At 40.2% G+C, this 17351-nt stretch overlaps 1 protein-coding gene across 1 annotated transcript; it reads left to right on the top strand.

The window, feature by feature from the left end:
* Window positions 1-1000: 1000 nt before the first annotated feature.
* On the top strand, window positions 1001-10389 carry ctsd (cathepsin D). The gene is made up of 9 exons (XM_080729422.1): window positions 1001-1180; window positions 2703-2859; window positions 4932-5055; window positions 5600-5718; window positions 5935-6134; window positions 8146-8268; window positions 8855-8999; window positions 9403-9501; window positions 9825-10389. Exons 1-9 carry the CDS (start codon window positions 1092-1094, stop codon window positions 9984-9986), a joined length of 1218 nt encoding a protein of 405 aa, XP_080585548.1. The 5' UTR covers window positions 1001-1091; the 3' UTR covers window positions 9987-10389.
* Window positions 10390-17351: the final 6962 nt, after the last annotated feature.

Below are 17351 nucleotides of genomic sequence, written 5' to 3'. Positions count from 1 at the left end.
TGTCAGAGGTGGTGTAAGTGATATTTAACACACAAGAAAGTTGGACTTAAACTCATGTCAGCTAATCACTGTTTTTCATTTGATGATGGGTTCCCAGATTGTCAGCATCATCTAACCCAAGAAGAACAAAGTGTTCCCCTGAGTCACACCGATAAAGTCAGCTATCTTACTTCCTAAAAAGAAAAGGGCTCAGTAAGTGATTACTTAACAAGAGCAGAAGGACATAATTTCTTTCTCTTGTGACAGTATGCAGCATGTCAGTCAGGTGTCATGTGGTTTTAGATGAACTTTGATGATCTTAAAAAATGCTGTTCATCATTCACACAATGACTGAATGACATGACATGATATTGTGATCAATCTTTGATTTGTGTATGTGTGTTGTGTGTGATAGATAGATAGATAGATAGATAGATAGATAGATAGATAGATAGATAGATAGATAGATAGATAGGTAGATAGATAGATAGATAGATAGATAGATAGGTAGATAGATAGATAGATAGATAGATAGATAGATAGGTAGATAGATAGATAGATAGATAGATAGATAGATAGATAGATAGATAGATAGATAGATAGACCAGCCAGTATTGTGTCACACATTTTAATTGATGGTGTAAACATACAAGCATATTTAAAATATCTGTATACATACAGTACATACGCGTAATGTTGTTTTGGGTATATTTAGACAGTTATTTTAAATATAAGTTGTGTACAGACTTGTATTTGCACTTACTCTAATCAACCAGTGGGGGGCAGCAATACGCCAACGAGGATCGTCTTCCGGAAACGCATGTACAATTTATGCTCCGTTGCGCGACGGCGCAAATGTAGCAGATCTCCAAGCTCACAATGCGGCAACAAATGTAGCATCCGGGACGCGTTGTGAACTTGTAGATTTGTTATTTTCCACGCACGACACCGTCGTGCAACGAATCAGTTGTTGTTGTTCAACAACGCCTCCGTCCTCAGTCACATGATAGTGACTGGGTTATAAAGTGTCTGTCTGGCTTGTTGTCTACTTCATGTGAATCTGCTCTGTCATTGTTTTCCACACTCCTGAGTCCTGAGCTTCCATTTAATTTATGTTGTACAGTAACTATAGCTCTACCATGGCGACTTTACACCTGTGTGTTTTTGCGGCGCTTGTTTTGATGAACGACGCACTTGTTCGGTAAGAGAAACTGCGAAGAGCAGCATCAATTATTTTCACTACATAATAGGATCAAATAATGTTATGATTCAAACCAGTGTGACTGACAACAATGTCGGTGTCACTTACATGATGATGTCATTGTGTTGTGGTTGTGGAGAATCAGTTTGCTAGTATCCACATTGGCCGTGGCTCAAGTTAAGAAGTAAACAGCCCACCGAGAAAGGTTAAAAAACAGATAAACTATATGGCTAGCCGCTAAGCTAAGCTAACTACCAGCTTAACTGCACTCTCTGACTGCATGTTCCTTACATTCCATACTGTGACTGCAGTTTGCATTCTGCAGTATTTTTATCTTTCCATACTGCCCGTGTTATTGCTCCATAATGTCTGCAGGTTCCTTATTGTAAGTGTTACTGTTATTATTCTAGAGACTTTGGGTGTCATACTCATATCTACAATGTAGAGAATTATTCCAAAATAGGAGCAGTATTATTCTATATTGTCTGCAGTATTATTCTGTATTGTCTGCAGTATTATTCTATATAATCTACAGTATTGTTCTATATCATTCAATACTGTCTTTCAAGTGTTCCTTGTGCATTTTCAGAACATTAAGGCCAGTCCACACCAATGATTCGCAACAACTTATTAGCAAACATTATTCCAAATGACAGTTACAAGTAGTTGCATTGGTGTGTGACTGGGCTTTAGTCTACAACACCTTGTTCCAGCCAGGGCTGCTGTGTTGATATGTAAAACCTTACATGAGTTACTCTAACATACTGTATGTAGGTGTGGTAGACAGGATCACAGACTGGGGCAAACAATAACCCTTGTGATTATGCCAAGCACTCCTGTCCCCTTCATGGCAATACACCAGTACTGACTCATCAAATTCTGTTCAATGGTTCATTGATAGAATATACAGTAAAACAAGTTTAGCATTTTATCCACCTGTTTCCGAGAGAATTTAGTGTAGAATTATTTGTGGGACACTTCCGGAGAACAGCAGATATACAAGCTCACGTCGCGTTGCAGATGCAACCTTTGTGAGCTTGTATATCACTCTTGGCTGCGGTGCCGGAACTGCCGCACTCCTTCAGCGCAATGTACGATGGGACGTTGGAAAGTTGTGGATAGTCAATGGTTTCTTTCTGTATATTGCATAGTAATTTGAAGGATTAATTTGCCAGTTTATTTGCAGTTGTTTTTTAATGGAAGAAAGCGAGGAATACCCTGAATGCTGACAACCACACATGTCCAGGGCAGCTGTTTACTACTGTTCATGAACCGGTAGTAAGCATGCTTGTGAAAATTACATTAATTAATTGTGGTTTGTGTTGCCAAAAGGATGAAAGAAAACCCTTTGTTCACAGCCCTCATTTGGTCTTGCATTGCATGCTGAGAAATAGTCAGACCCTAGAGATAAGGAAGTCAAAGTAGGTCAGGCGATACCTACATGACACCATATTATGTGTTCTCAGTGAACTGACCCTAAAATAAATCAATCGTCTCACTTTTCTCTTTTCTGTCCCACCAGAATTCCGTTGACAAAATTCCGTTCCATTAGGCGTGAGATGACAGACTCTGGGAGAAGTGCAAAGGAACTCCTGGCTGACAACCACTCCCTTAAGTACAATGCTGGCTTCCCCACCAGCGATGCCCCGACTCCAGAAACCCTGAAAAACTTCCTCGACGTAAGCACTCACTGCCCCTGCCCCGCTCCACCGACCAGGGGCTGTGGACCCTCAAGCCTGCTCTTTCCCTAATGCACTGTCAAAAAGTGAAATGCTAAACTATGAGAGCACTGCAACAAAGGCTCTCTTGTGTTGTGACTGACTTGGCCTTTTACAACTAATCCTACTAGACCCCCCCCCCAATAGAATGGTTGAATTGTGGTCCTGATGAAACCAGAATCAGCACTGGGTGCTGAAAAGTTGGGTTGAACCATCATAACTGAACAGAATCCATTGCCATATGACAGATGACTCAGAAGTGCACTCACTTCACCCTTAATCCTAATTTATTTTTCCGTTGCATGACGAAAGTATAAATCAGGTTTTAAGCTTCTTGATCCTGATCAGGTGATGTTTGGCCTCAGTCTGTCTGTCTAGCAAGAAGCTTGTTTGTTTACTCTTTACCTATTCAGACAGGTGTTCTTTCAGGTCACCCCATCCTAGCATTTGACCTAAAAGATATGATAAGACTGAAATGTTTGCATATTGATAAGCGACCTGCGCTTTCAGATGCAGTGGATGAGACAAGCTAGAAGCCCTTTTTCTTGCGTTAGGGGCCTGTGCCCTGCTGTTTCTGTAATTTGATGTAAAATCAGCAATCTCCTGCATACAAAATAATTTATGCTGTTAGTTACTATAAATTAGAACACACTCACAGTATTGATAGTGGTTTTTGATATTTCCCATTACTTCACAAATCTTGTAAGCCATAAGAGCCATCCAAGTCGAGATTGTTTACGCTGTCATGTGCTAAAGAGGAACAGCATTGGTTAAGATCAGCAGAGAGGATCTAAAACCACAGAAACCACCGGAAACCTGACTTGACATGTCATGTGCCAGTGACAAGCTGGAGACCTGTTGCATACAGCCCACTAGTACAATAAATGCACTTCTGCTTTTGTTTAATCACTTAGTAGTAGGAACCTTCTTACACTTACTAGGAGAATAAGTTTGCTGACTAATCTGTGACTCAGGAACACTTTGTTCTATTTCGGTTACAGAATTAACAGCAGCATGACTTCATATTAACAATGACTGCTGAACAGGTCAGCGGCACATGACTTGGCCTGTCACAATTACTACACAAACTCCTGTTATTTGAGCATTTATTTTTGCTGAATAGCTGTTCTGCAAAAATAACGTACATAATGTTTAAAAACAGCTGGATTAAATGAATGAACTAATTAAACGAATTGATCTTGTAGATCTTCTATTAGCACTATTTCTTAAAACCTTTAAGTATCAAATTATTATGGTCAGCTATAATACGCTACTTATATTGATTATTGGTACCTCTCTTTGCATATGTCAGAAACAGATTTTGTATATTTAAATTGTCATATCTGCCCACTAGTGCCTTTATTATTTTGACAAAGCCTAAACAGCAAACTGAGGTGTACTTTATATTGTGAAATACAATTCCATGATCATGGTGTGTAGATATGACAATACTACATCCCAATTCCATACTTAATATATCCTAAATCAAACTTTTATGTACTGCGTTAACACACATCAAAATACAGTATACTTATACTGCACTGTATTAAGTTCAGGATTTGAATTCTAAACCCACAATATCCTCGAATGTGGCAGGAGGAGAGCTATTCAGTTCACAGCTGGTAAAAGTAAATTGATCAAATCTCGTCGTAACAAAGCATTGTCTCTGTAGAATACAAACAACTGTTAAGTCATTGCTAAAACAAATTGTTTCCGCTACAGAGCTTTCAAATTTGAAATTGGCAGTAGTTGTAAGACACAGAAATCTGTCTGCTGCTTGTTTTCTAATGTAACTATTTATAGTAAGATCATGTACTCAGGACCGTATGCCACAGTGAAATCATCAGTCCTAATTACTAGATCTGGACGTTATTATATACAAGCAGCTTGTAGCCTAAAGGAGATTATCGTGTCGTCTCTTGAATTAATTGAGTGCTGTTTCAGGGAAAACATGTTATTTGGAAAGGTTTCTTTGTCTTATGTGTCCATGATGCAAATACGTTGATTTCTGTTTTTGTTTTTTCTTTGTCCAGGCTCAGTATTATGGAGAGATTAGCCTGGGTTCTCCTCCCCAGCCCTTCACTGTTGTGTTTGACACAGGCTCGTCCAATCTGTGGGTACCCTCCGTTCACTGCTCCTGGACAGACATAGCTTGCTGTAAGTTTTAGAGATGTTCACACCTAGGATCCTTACTGTATGTTTAATGATTAAACATAACCTATAATCATTACATACATATTCCCAAGAATCTTATGAAGAACCATAACATTGTTTTAGCAAGTTGACTACAAATCACATACTTAACCTTACTTCTGACCATCTTCCTAAGCACAGGATTGTAATTAGAGAAATAATTACGATCAGTAATGTAATGAGTGCGTTATTTGTAGTGACAAAATGCCGCTGTGGTCCTTTAATCACATGAACCCTAGCATCCCTATTGTGAGCATAATGACATGATAGGCAAACATTCCACGAAAATAGCAGATCTACAAGCTCACAACTTGTTGCGCTGCGACACTTGGTGAGCTTATACATTGGCTATTTTTGTCAAAGAGATCTGGTGTAGAGGAATGAAAGCAGGGGACCAAGTATGGAGCCCCGGTCAACGACATATATGGTTTAACTGGTTATTAAAATGACATAACTTCAGAATTAAAATTTGACCTTCATCCATTGATTATTCTGTTGTCCTTTTCAGTGCTTCATCATAAGTACAACTCTGCAAAGTCCTCTACATATGTGAAGAATGGAACCGCATTTGCCATACAGTATGGATCCGGCAGTTTGTCTGGGTTCCTCAGTCAGGACACATGCATGGTACGCTACATACATATTGTAACCCCAGTTCTATATTTCATGCAAAATCAGATATCATTGGCATGATACATTAATTAATCAAACTCTCATAGTCTCATAAGTGAGACTGAATGCAAGACTGATAATTCATAGTTGCATAAGTATTCTGCAAGAAGATGTCCCATTAATAAGTGAGACACACATTCTGAGTTGAGTCTTTGGTCTCTGTTCTCCCAGATTGGAGACTTATCGGTCACTGAACAGTTGTTTGGGGAGGCTACCAAGCAGCCTGGCGTGGCCTTCATTGCAGCAAAGTTCGACGGCATCCTCGGCATGGCTTACCCACGCATCTCTGTAGATGGAGTGGCACCAGTCTTTGACAACATCATGAGTCAGAAGAAAGTGGAGCAAAATGTGTTTTCATTCTACCTCAACAGGTGAGGACAGACAAAGCTTTATCCCAAGGAGTATTGGTGATGTCTGCATTTTCACCAGCTTGTATTTCATTGTTATTGATGTCAAACACGGTGGCTCATGTACAGCAACATTAGTACGAGGCAAGTAATGACATGTTGGCTAATGGTATGTGCTACATTCTAGGTCAAATGTTTCTTTATTCTTACATTGTGTACAGGATTTTGTCCTGGTTCCTCAGACTTTGTAGCAGTTTCTTTCAGCTGTGCCAACTGGCCAAGGTCAAGCCCTACCTCTCCCCCAGCGACCTCAAGAGGGTGACCCATGCCTTTATTTCTACCAGGCTGGACTATTGCAATTCACTCTATATTGGCATCGACCAGTTACTGTTTAGGCGTCTGCAGCTGGTCCAGAATGCTGCTGCCCACCTCACTGATAAAAGGAGGCGTGATCACATTACTCCAGTCCATTTTAGAATAGATTTAAAGTTTTTAATGTTTGCTTTTAAAGCGAGGAAAGGGTTTGTCCCACCTTTTCTTTTCTGACCTTATTGAGGACTACACTCCTGCTAGACCCCTAAGGTCGACCAGCTGCTGCTGACTGAGCTCTCGACCGAAAAAAAGGACCAGCGGGGACCGAGACATTGCTGCAGCTTCCCAGAGACTTTAAATTGGAATAGCTTGCCATTTAATATCAGAGCCTCCCAATCCATAGGATTTTTGAGCATAGCTAAACCTGTTACTCTATTTTCTGCTGTGTCCTGCAAAGCTGGTTTTGGCTTGGCTTCAGTTATTTGTAAATGTGCTCTATAAATACATTTTGAGTTGACTTGAGCAGCTATAATGATAATGGTAGCAACTAGCAACAGTTTGACCGCCGTGGAAGGAAGAAGGTTCTTTCTCAAAGTAAATAAGTGGTCCATAGGTCAGAAGACTATGATCTCCTGTTTCCTTATTGTGACGCAGCTTGATGTACAACTACCCTCGCTGGACATGATGCTAGTAGGTTGCAGGGACTTGCCACCACAGTCTAACACCTGATACTGGGTGCCAAGCATTGTTATAATCTTTAGTATGACTCAGCCAGAGATTGAACCCTGACCTCCCAGTCTCAGAGCAGACTGTCTAACCCCTCTGAGCTGGTCCTACAGTAGGTTATAAACATCTGTGTGAATCTAACAGCTGTCTCTGACACCAGACACGGGCAGTTTTGTGCTTTTAAGGGTAGACTTTGGTTTGCCTCGAAACTTTATGAAAACAATGGCGTTATTCTGTAGAAGACTTGATTTTTGGTGTTAAAACATGCGTTTTTTTATTCATATTTTCTCTCCCATTTCCCCACTACATGCCAACCAGTTTTTACATGCACTAAACTGGTTGACAAAGCCTTTATTATTTATCATGCTTTTTGTGTTTACCCTTTATATTTTTAATTATTAAAAAACAAGCAGCCAAACAATTAATTGTTCATTAATTATCTTGAATAAATACTATATTGAGTTGGGTTACCATAAGCATGAAGTGATAATTTTGGATTCTTGTTGAAAACATTTGTACACCTCTTATTTTTCCAAGTAGGTAGCTGCCAAGTTTATTATGTACAGAATTAGGTTTTCCAAATTGCTAATTTGAATGTTGTTTTATCTTCTAGTCATTGTTGGGTCCATCTTGTTTTGAAAAGAGTTAAACCTGTAATATGCAATTTTTGCCATGAGAGGGCAGCAAGTAGCTTTACTCTCTCTTTTTTTCCCCCCCATATAGATTTATTTTGCCCATTTTAATAACAAAACTACAAGACAGAGTATAATAATGGCTTCCCTTCCAATATGTAGCTGTCAACTGCAAGTTTGTAGGTGTGCAGTATGTTAATGAAGCCAGTAAGCCACACAAATCACAATGTGGTTTTCAGGGGTTAAGCCTCACTGTTGCCACTTTTAACCAAATGTATTGAAATTTTGAATTGATCTGATTACTGATCCAAAATATCTGATTTCAGCTTTTAAGTCTCCACTGTTGTGTTTGTGTTGTTCACTAGAAACCCTGACACTGAACCTGGTGGCGAGCTGCTCCTGGGAGGAACTGACCCCAAGTACTACAGCGGAGACTTCAACTACGTGAACATCACTCGCCAGGCCTACTGGCAGATCCGCATGGATGGGTGTGTGTTCAGACATTACCACTTTACTTACAGCAGGGGTCTTCAACATGGGATCTGGGACCCCCAGGGGGTCCTCCAAATCTTTTTGTGATAGAAAAGAAAAGAGAATCTGCTTTATAGCCAGATTCAGAACTAAGGGGTCCTTGGCCTGAAAACATTGAAGACCCCTGACTTACAGGGTTTGCTAGTAATTCCCCTTTTTAACCACTTTAAACCCTGTATACATAGTTGACCAGTCCCCCAGGGCTCTATTCTAGGGCCCCTCCTGTTTTTGCTCTAGCATAAATATCTTCTGCGAAAATAGTTGATCTACAATTTCACCAATGTGCAGCATTGCGACGCATTGTGAACTTGTAGATTAACTATTTTCACTGAATGTTTGCCCCAGAATAGGGATTCCAGGGTTTATAGCATGAGATACACACACACACACTATGGTGCCATGCTACTACTGTAAGTGCTGAAGTATGCAGATAGCAGAAGCCTTTAAATGCATTGATACACAGGAATACTCCAGTGGTTAATACAAAGCGATGCCGTGGTTTTACATTGATTTATACGTGTTTGAATGTGTGTATGAATATAGGCTGGGAGTTGGGAGCCAGCTAGGACTGTGTAAGGGAGGCTGTGAGGCCATTGTGGACACTGGTACTTCTCTCATCACTGGCCCTGCAGCTGAGGTCAGGGCCCTGCAGAAAGCCATCGGAGCCACCCCACTCATCCAGGGAGAGGTAGACTGCATCCTCCTGACATTATGTCCACACAACTCATAGCTCTGTCACAATTACTAGATAATCACCAGATTGCAGTTATTTGAGTTAATCGCAATTGTTTTTCATAGACGTTTTGATCATTTCCATTCATCTATACAGTATATAGTTACTGTCGGGCAGAAACCTCTTATCTCCATATTGACTGTTTTCATAAATTAACGCCTTACTTGATCATACTATAGCATCAAACAAAAGCAACAATCAATCATTGTATGTTTCAATGTTCAATGTCTAAACACAAATCATTAATTGCAATTATTTGTATAACAACTTAATCGTCATCTTAAAATGATAATCGTGACAGCACTGACTTACCAACTGATTCAATGGCTTTTGTTAATAAGTGAATGTTGTGTTGCAGTACATGGTGAGCTGTGACAAGATCCCAACCCTCCCTGTCATCACTTTCAACATTGGCGGGCAGTCCTACACACTGACCGGAGAGCAGTATGTCCTCAAGGTGAGTCTGTCTTGACAAGTGCTTGATGACCAACAGGGGGCAGCGGAGAGTCTGCTTCTACAACAACAACAACCCTGTGACCATTGTGTCATAAAGTCACACAAAGTGTGTCATTGTTTCATTTGGCAACGCCAAGTGTTCTGTTTGTGGGAGTGGGCTGTTGTGTTGCCTGGAAAAGTCATTTCTCAAAGAAACATTTAAATGTTTGTTGTATCAATCTGTTTTTTATCCTCGGCATCATCAAATGTTCCTCTTTGCATAAAAGATTATTCTGGCTTTGAGACCCCTTTGTCTGATTGTCTTTTATCTTCCAATCCTTCCAGGAAAGCCAGGCTGGTAAAACCATCTGCCTCAGTGGCTTCATGGGTTTGGACATCCCCGCCCCTGCTGGGCCCCTGTGGATTCTGGGAGATGTATTCATTGGCCAGTATTATACTGTTTTTGATCGTGAGAACAACAGGGTGGGCTTTGCCAAGTCCAAATAAGCACAAGCAGCCTAAAGACACTAGCCTGTTTCATTGTACCAAGTGGATTGATGTTATGAGGTTTCATCTACACGCGTTGCTGTTGGTTTCAATTCTCTTTAGCAATAGATTTGTGTAGAGCCTAAATGCACTGATTCGGAAGAAAGAACAACATTTTATTTTATTTTTTTCTTCTCTGCAGAATGTTTTTAACCGGTGAGATTTGTGTTTTGTGGTGTATGCATGATCGGCGATCAATATTGATCGGTTCTGACCTTTTGGGGTTTGAACATCTGAGAGAGCTAGACTTTTTAAAAATCAGGGACCTGTGTTTTAATTAGGATTTTATTTCTTGGAGGAATTTGGCCTCTTCTACTGATAACTATTGCATTGTGATTGGCTTCAATAAAGACTTTTAAAAACATTAGTTTCTTTCTTAACTTTGTATTGCTCACATTGTGGATACTTTTCCTGTTGGGGCGGCTGGATTTAACTGTTAAAATGACAATGATTAACAAAATGTATATCATATTTGTTTAGGAATGCAAAATTGTTTTTGTTTCACATTAGTTGGATTTCCAACATTTTAAATTATCCTTTGCCCTGACTTGAACTGACTTTATTCAAGGTTAAAGTGATCCCTGACTAATACGACAAATATGCCTTAATACATTATAATTGTCCTCTATAACTACAATGTAAAATTAAAAACACCTTCAATATTTTATTTCTTCTAGAAATAGCTAATATTTCACTCAATAGGGGAAATGCCCGTCGCAAGCTGATGATGTCAAATGTCAAGTGTGATCTATCCCCATGGAATTTATGGCATGCATGTGAAAATAAAAACAAACTTAATACTTCCTATGGTTAATATGAGCATCAAATCAATATTTCAAATGTGTTTGTGTTTTGTTTTTTTGCACATGCATGCCATAAAAATGACACATGACATTTATGACATCAACTTGCGACAGGCATTTCCCCTACTGAGTGAAAGATTAGCTATTTCTAGAAGAAATAAAATATTTAAGGTGTTTTTAATTTTACATTGTAGTTATAGAGGACAATTATAATGTATTAAGACATATTTGTCGTATTAGTCAGGGATCACTTTAAGACAACACAGTAAAACTATTTCCACAATATTTAAGTGTTAAATATCCTAAATTAATTTTTATGTTTTTACTGAAGCATGTCAAACAAGGTAGCCTTAAATCAACAAATCTTTCAAACTTTATTATTCCTTCAAAAGTACAAAATGTCAACTATATATTAACAATATATTTTGTTTTATCATAAAATTGTTATTTTACACAACATTCTCAAAATACAATTCACAGAAAAGTCCCTTCATTCATTTAGTATTCAGTAAACAGATTTCGTTTTGGTCAAATATTTTCTGTGGCCTTCTTTGTTTTAGCAAAGCTTGTTCAAAATGTCTAGTGCATTGTGACATTTCTACCGGAAGTGCTCTGGTGACCTAAACATGTTTGCATAAATGTGACATTTATTGAGCACTGACCTAAATCATTTTTTCTTTCATTTATTTGTACATGCCCTCATTTTGATTCAAGTTGCTTTCATATGAAAAGCATTTCTTTTGTACACTATACAGGTAGTTATGGTATTATCAATGATGCTAACACGGTGAATATTCCCAGTAGAAAATAAATACTCCTTGTGTCCTTGAATCTCTTCTTTACGCACATAACCAGAAAAGTTTATCCAGAGATCTCTACTTTAAAAAATATCAACAAAAAAACAAACAAAACCTAAACGAAACAGCATTTCTCTCCGTTTTGTGAGTGTTTGTGTCCATGTCATTTGAGGAGTGATGAATTCAGGGTTTTTTGCAGGGTTGCACCCTTAGGGCACACACAGTCACGCCACACTTATTCTACCTATGGTGTGGATTCTGCCAATGTATTTCAATGGGAATGGAGCGATTTGCTGCCATTTGCGAATTTCAGCAAAAAAAAACACTCCATTCCCATTGAAATGCAGAATACGCCCTCATAAGTAGAATAAAAGTGCGGTGTAACCGTGCCCTTATACCTAATTTATGCTCCGTCGTATGACAGCATCATGGACTGAAAATAGCTGATCTATAAGCACACAATGTGTTGCATCTGCGGCGTGTTTTGAGCTTATAGATCAACTATTTTCTGTCTGTGAAGCTGTCGTGCAATGAAGTATAAACCGGGTTTAGCCATCCGCCTCTTTGCTTTCCTCCTCCTTTTGTTCTGATTCAACGTCACCACGACCCTGGTCCTCAGCGGGTTCCGTTGTGTCGTCGTCATCGTCCGGCCGAGGGGCGGCCGGGTCTCTGACGACCCCGTCCATCTCCACCTCGCCGTTCGCCTCCTCCTCCGTGTCTTCTTGTACCTGGCCCACAGTGTCTGGGATAATCTCCACCTCGATTTCCGAGGAGTCCTCAATCTCTTTGAACCACACCGTCTTCTGCCCCTCTTTCCTCGGCCGGCTCGACCTCTTGCCATATTCGTCCGCCTCTCTTCCTCCTTTGCCACCCTTGCCCACGTGGTTCGTGTACACGCCACAGGAGGAGCAGTGACGGTTCCTTCGCTCGAGGGGGATCACTCTGCTTCGGCCCAGAGGTAGGGTGCTCCGTCTGGGCACAAGGCCGCCCCAACGCTTTTTCCCTCCACGGCTCTGGTCGCCCTCGGTCTGGAAGCCATCGTTGGTGTACTCCAAGGAGTCCCTTTTTGGCCCGTCTCCGTTCTGGGTAGCCCGCAGGCAAGGGCCCAAACACTAGAAACGGGGGGGAAAGCCTGTCATTAATACACACGTTAATGAAGCATGGAGGATATTGAGGCATTGTTCAATGTTACAGATGCCACCGTGGTGCCCAAGCGTTGGCAAAGTTCATTTGTTCCGTTTTAACACAGAGCCCTTCTGTGGATTTCAACTGATAAATATTCATCAAAGCTACTCAGGAGCAACACGGCTTTATCACAGATCCAGACAGTATTTAGTCTATTTCACAGTGTTGGTATCATGGATAGGATACACTGTTTTTCAAAAGATGTGTTGCCTTCAAAACACATCACAGGCACTACAAAATGTTAGGGGTTAAAAAAAACTAATCATGTTGATCTTGAAGGTCCACATGTGAACCTGGCTCCAATTTCAAGTGACCAGCCTGTGACGTCAGTCACACATTATGTCAGTCATCTATGACATTATGACGCAGGATTTCAGCATCATCAGAGCTTAATTGACTATGAATTGAAAGTAAATACTGTATATATTTTCAAAAGAAGTAAGAAACATAATGTGGGCTACTGACAACAAGTGTGCACAAGAAATGCCGGGCTGATCAGTCCAGCAGTTTGTGAGATCAGCTCTGGACACACACACACAGACTGACCCTCTTATAGACAGCTAGACTCCTTCAGAACCTACGCCATTAAAAAAATAAAACTCAGAGAATGATACTCACCTCTGACAGTTTGTTCAGATTAGCGGTCCCCTTCCTCAAGCGTGAAACCAGGAAACCAATCACAATGAGGCACAGGACCAGCAGAGCAGCCATGACCAGGCCAAGGAGTGCCATGTCACCTGCACGGTACCCGCCACCCGACGGAGAGGGGACGGCCACCGCTGCAAAACATTACCGTTCATGGTAGTTAAAGGGGCGGTGCCATAGTTTTGTACTTTTTCTGGTTGGCATGTGTCTATGAGGTTGACAGTACTTCATTAGACCCCCTGGTATAGTTGTTATGAACAATTATGTATTCCCTTTGTATTTGGGGTTTCTTCCTGGAGGCTGACACCTTGTGGGTCAAAAGTGCAGATCCAAAAACACAGATAAAATGACATCATGTAATCATCCCCTCCCCTTTTACCATTCACCCAACACTGTGGGTGTGGCTAACTTCAGCTGGGTCACCACCCACCATGACAACCAGGCATACTTAATGAAGTGGTGGGTGTGGCCACATGAAAACTCTTTCTGTACACTTTTTTGGAAAGAATCTTCCTCCTAGTATAATCATAATACCTGATAATCATGTTTTAGGTGGGGAAAAATCATGGCACTGTATCTCTAATGAAGTGTTAATACAGCTAAATTGAAAATTAACCAGTACTCATCATGTATGTGGAAACATCACAATTTGAACACGCTAAATTGATACATACCAAATCCCTAGTTTGTACATTGCTTAAGATTACTCAGGTTTATATGATCCCTCACATTAGATCACACAGCTACTTCTAGATATCATCCTGGGAATCCATCCATGAGATATTAAAGCCTGTTCTATTGATCAGAGTGACATGATCTTAAACCATCATGATAAACAACGTGACACTAAAACATGTAGCTGTCGGTCTTCAATATGGGCTGCATCATGTTCACATGCAGCTTGTTAAACTGTTTACATTTACAGTAAATGTGTCCTTTCAGTATACTGTTAAAATGTGCGGAACAGAATTGGGATATAGCAAAAGTGTAGTGCAATGTGTTCACACCAAGCTGGACAGCTTACCTGGTATGACTTGAACAGAAAGCGCAGCTGAACCAATCTCTCCTGTAGTGGCATCCACCGCTCTGAGCTGCATGCACATGCAAAGACAAGTGTTTCTCTACACAACTACGACACTGGTACTGTAAGATTATTCATGCCGTACAGGAAGAGTTAGGGGTGGGCGATATGGTGATAATTATCGCTGAGACGATACAATGTCTCCACGATACACCTTTTCAGAGGTATCGTATACATCGTGATACAATTGAGGGAGCCTTGTAAAAAATCCTGTTTAATCGTTAATACAGAGATTCATTGCAGAATTCAATAACATTTTGGTCAAATTCATCTCAAACTTTAAAATGTCAAGGTCTCCACTTAACTCTGACAGTATACAAACGAAACCAAATGGACCCGTAAGGGTCCATTTGGTTTCATTTGTATGCTGTCAGAGTTACATACTTGTAAAGTTCAATTTAGACCTCCCAAAAGGAACCCAGAGAGTCAAGTAACTTGAAAAATAACCAACGTGAAAAAGAATCGTGATAAAATCGTGTATCGTGATACAGCTTGAGAAAATATTGTGATATTGTATTTTTCCATATCGCCCACCCCTAGGAAGAGTATTAATGTAGTACTGTACGTTTATTAATGTAGTATTCTGTTTATTACTGTAATACTGTGAGATTATTAATTTAGTACTGTTAGTTTATTACTGTAGAAATTTAAGATTATTATTGTAATACTGACAGATTATCATTGTGTTAGTGTCAGTTTGTACTACCTGAAGTGCAAAGGACTCTGTCTTCACAACTCTCTTCAGAATAATGAAGCCCTCTGATGTCACGTTGACGTAACTACTGTACTGCACCTCGTACTTCACATCTGGATTCACACCCTGGACACAAAGACTCTCGTCAAAACATCTGGATTCACACCCTGGACAGAAACTGTCCGGATGGATGGACAAAATGAAACTGATCAAAACATCTGGGTTCACCCCCTGGTCCCCCGTGACAGATGCAAAGAAACTGATCAAAACATCTGGATTCACACCCCTTTGCACAACCGCAAATTGATCAAAACATCTGATAAATGAACTAATTTAAAAGGATTGAACATTCCATGCATTTGTATGGCTATTTAATTGACTCAAGCATCCGTACATCAAATGTCATTTCAAAGTAGCAGTTAGTTGGCTTTCCAATTAACTGAAATGACATCACTCACACTGGCAAAGTCCTCGTCTCTGGCCCTGACTCTGAAGGGCCTGTTGGAAGTCCTGTCCCTGAGGATCATGCTCTCGGGGACAGAGTTGCTGTAGATATATCCTTCATAGCGCTCCTTCTCGAAGCGTGGAGGGTTCCTGCTCTTCCTCATCACCTCTATGGTGACCTGTGTCGCAGCAAACTGGTCCCTGTTGGTCACCTGTGAGGCCTGGACGATGACATCCAAGCAGGAGGTAGAAACAGTGTGTTAGAGACTGCTAGATGTCAATGATAAATATTCATGTTTGTAATTCTTAAATAAACAAAACAAAAATCCAGGTTGTGATTCCTTTTGTCAACTAGGGTTGAACTTGGAAATTATGTGGCTCTTAGGACATATGTTTTAATACAATTACAATTCCCCTTATCTTCAATTATACATTTTAAGTAAAAGTACAAATCATACTGTATGTAAAAATGTTAGTGGAGGTACTTTGTGGCCTACTGACAGTGTGCATACAAAGTTTGGTGCTGATCAGTTTAGCGGTTTGCAAGATTAGCTCCACACACAAAAACAAACAGACCCTGTCATGGACAGCTAGCCTCTTGCAGAGCCACACCGTAAAGATTTTGATTGACAATTTACCCTCTACGTTTCTCTGTAAAGCCTTTGCAAATGACTTGGCATCAGTGCAGAACAATATAAAAGACTAGACTAGATTTGTACCAGAACAGTGAGGGTTATTGGGCCAACAATATCAGCAGCTTTAGCCATGGTGATGTTTCCTGTCTCCTCATCAATCTGGAATATACTGCCCTCATTTCCTGGTAAAAAACAAACAAACAAACCACCAAAAAAAATATTGTTAATACAAATACAAGCTTGGAGCCTAAATTATATCATTTCCTTTTAATGTTTGCATACAGTTAACACTTGCAAATGTTTTGCTCCTGGAGAGCTCTGTCTTTCTGGAAAGTGTTTCACACCTGCCAGTGTAAGAAGGTTGGTGGCTGGTCAATTTACGTCTGTCACAATTTTTTCTGGCGAAAGCCACAACCAGAGGCATGTCTGTAGTCTGTACTTACATACATCTGTCTGTATACTTATATACATCCCAACATTGTGAACACAATATCTCAGGAATGCCTTCACATTTTTCACAATCATCCACTTGCACTCAAGACTCAAATTTGGTGGTCAACGGTCAACCTTCACTACATAATCTGTATGTGTTAACAAAGTCCAGTCTGGAGCCATGTGGAACTCCACATTTGGGCAAGATGTCTGAAACAGCAGCGGATGTTCCTGCAGTACAATGATGACAGACAGACACACACCATACCTCTGAGTATTTTGTAGCTAATCTGTTCACTCCTGTTCTTGTCTCCATCCCTGGCAAACACAGGGCCAGGATCCAACGCTAAAGGCCCATCCTGTGGGGAAAAAGAGCATTACTTATACATTAACATGCATTCTTTTCCTCTGATGTGAGGTCGAGGATTACTACTGTTAATACGTTCTTTCTGGCCCTGATTCAATTTCATTGCCAACCACATTGGCTTGAAATTACATTATAAATGTACAATCTTGCAAAGCGAGTAGATGGAACGTTACTCAGAGATGTGACAATGAACAATAGAAGGAGGATGTTATTATGATGACTCACCTCTTTCTCAGTCAGATT

This window comes from Nannobrachium achirus, assembly GCF_963921795.1.
Source record: "Nannobrachium achirus genome assembly, chromosome: 7".
NCBI classification, from domain to species: domain Eukaryota; kingdom Metazoa; phylum Chordata; class Actinopteri; order Myctophiformes; family Myctophidae; genus Nannobrachium; species Nannobrachium achirus.
This window is presented reverse-complemented; position numbering and strand designations above follow the sequence as displayed.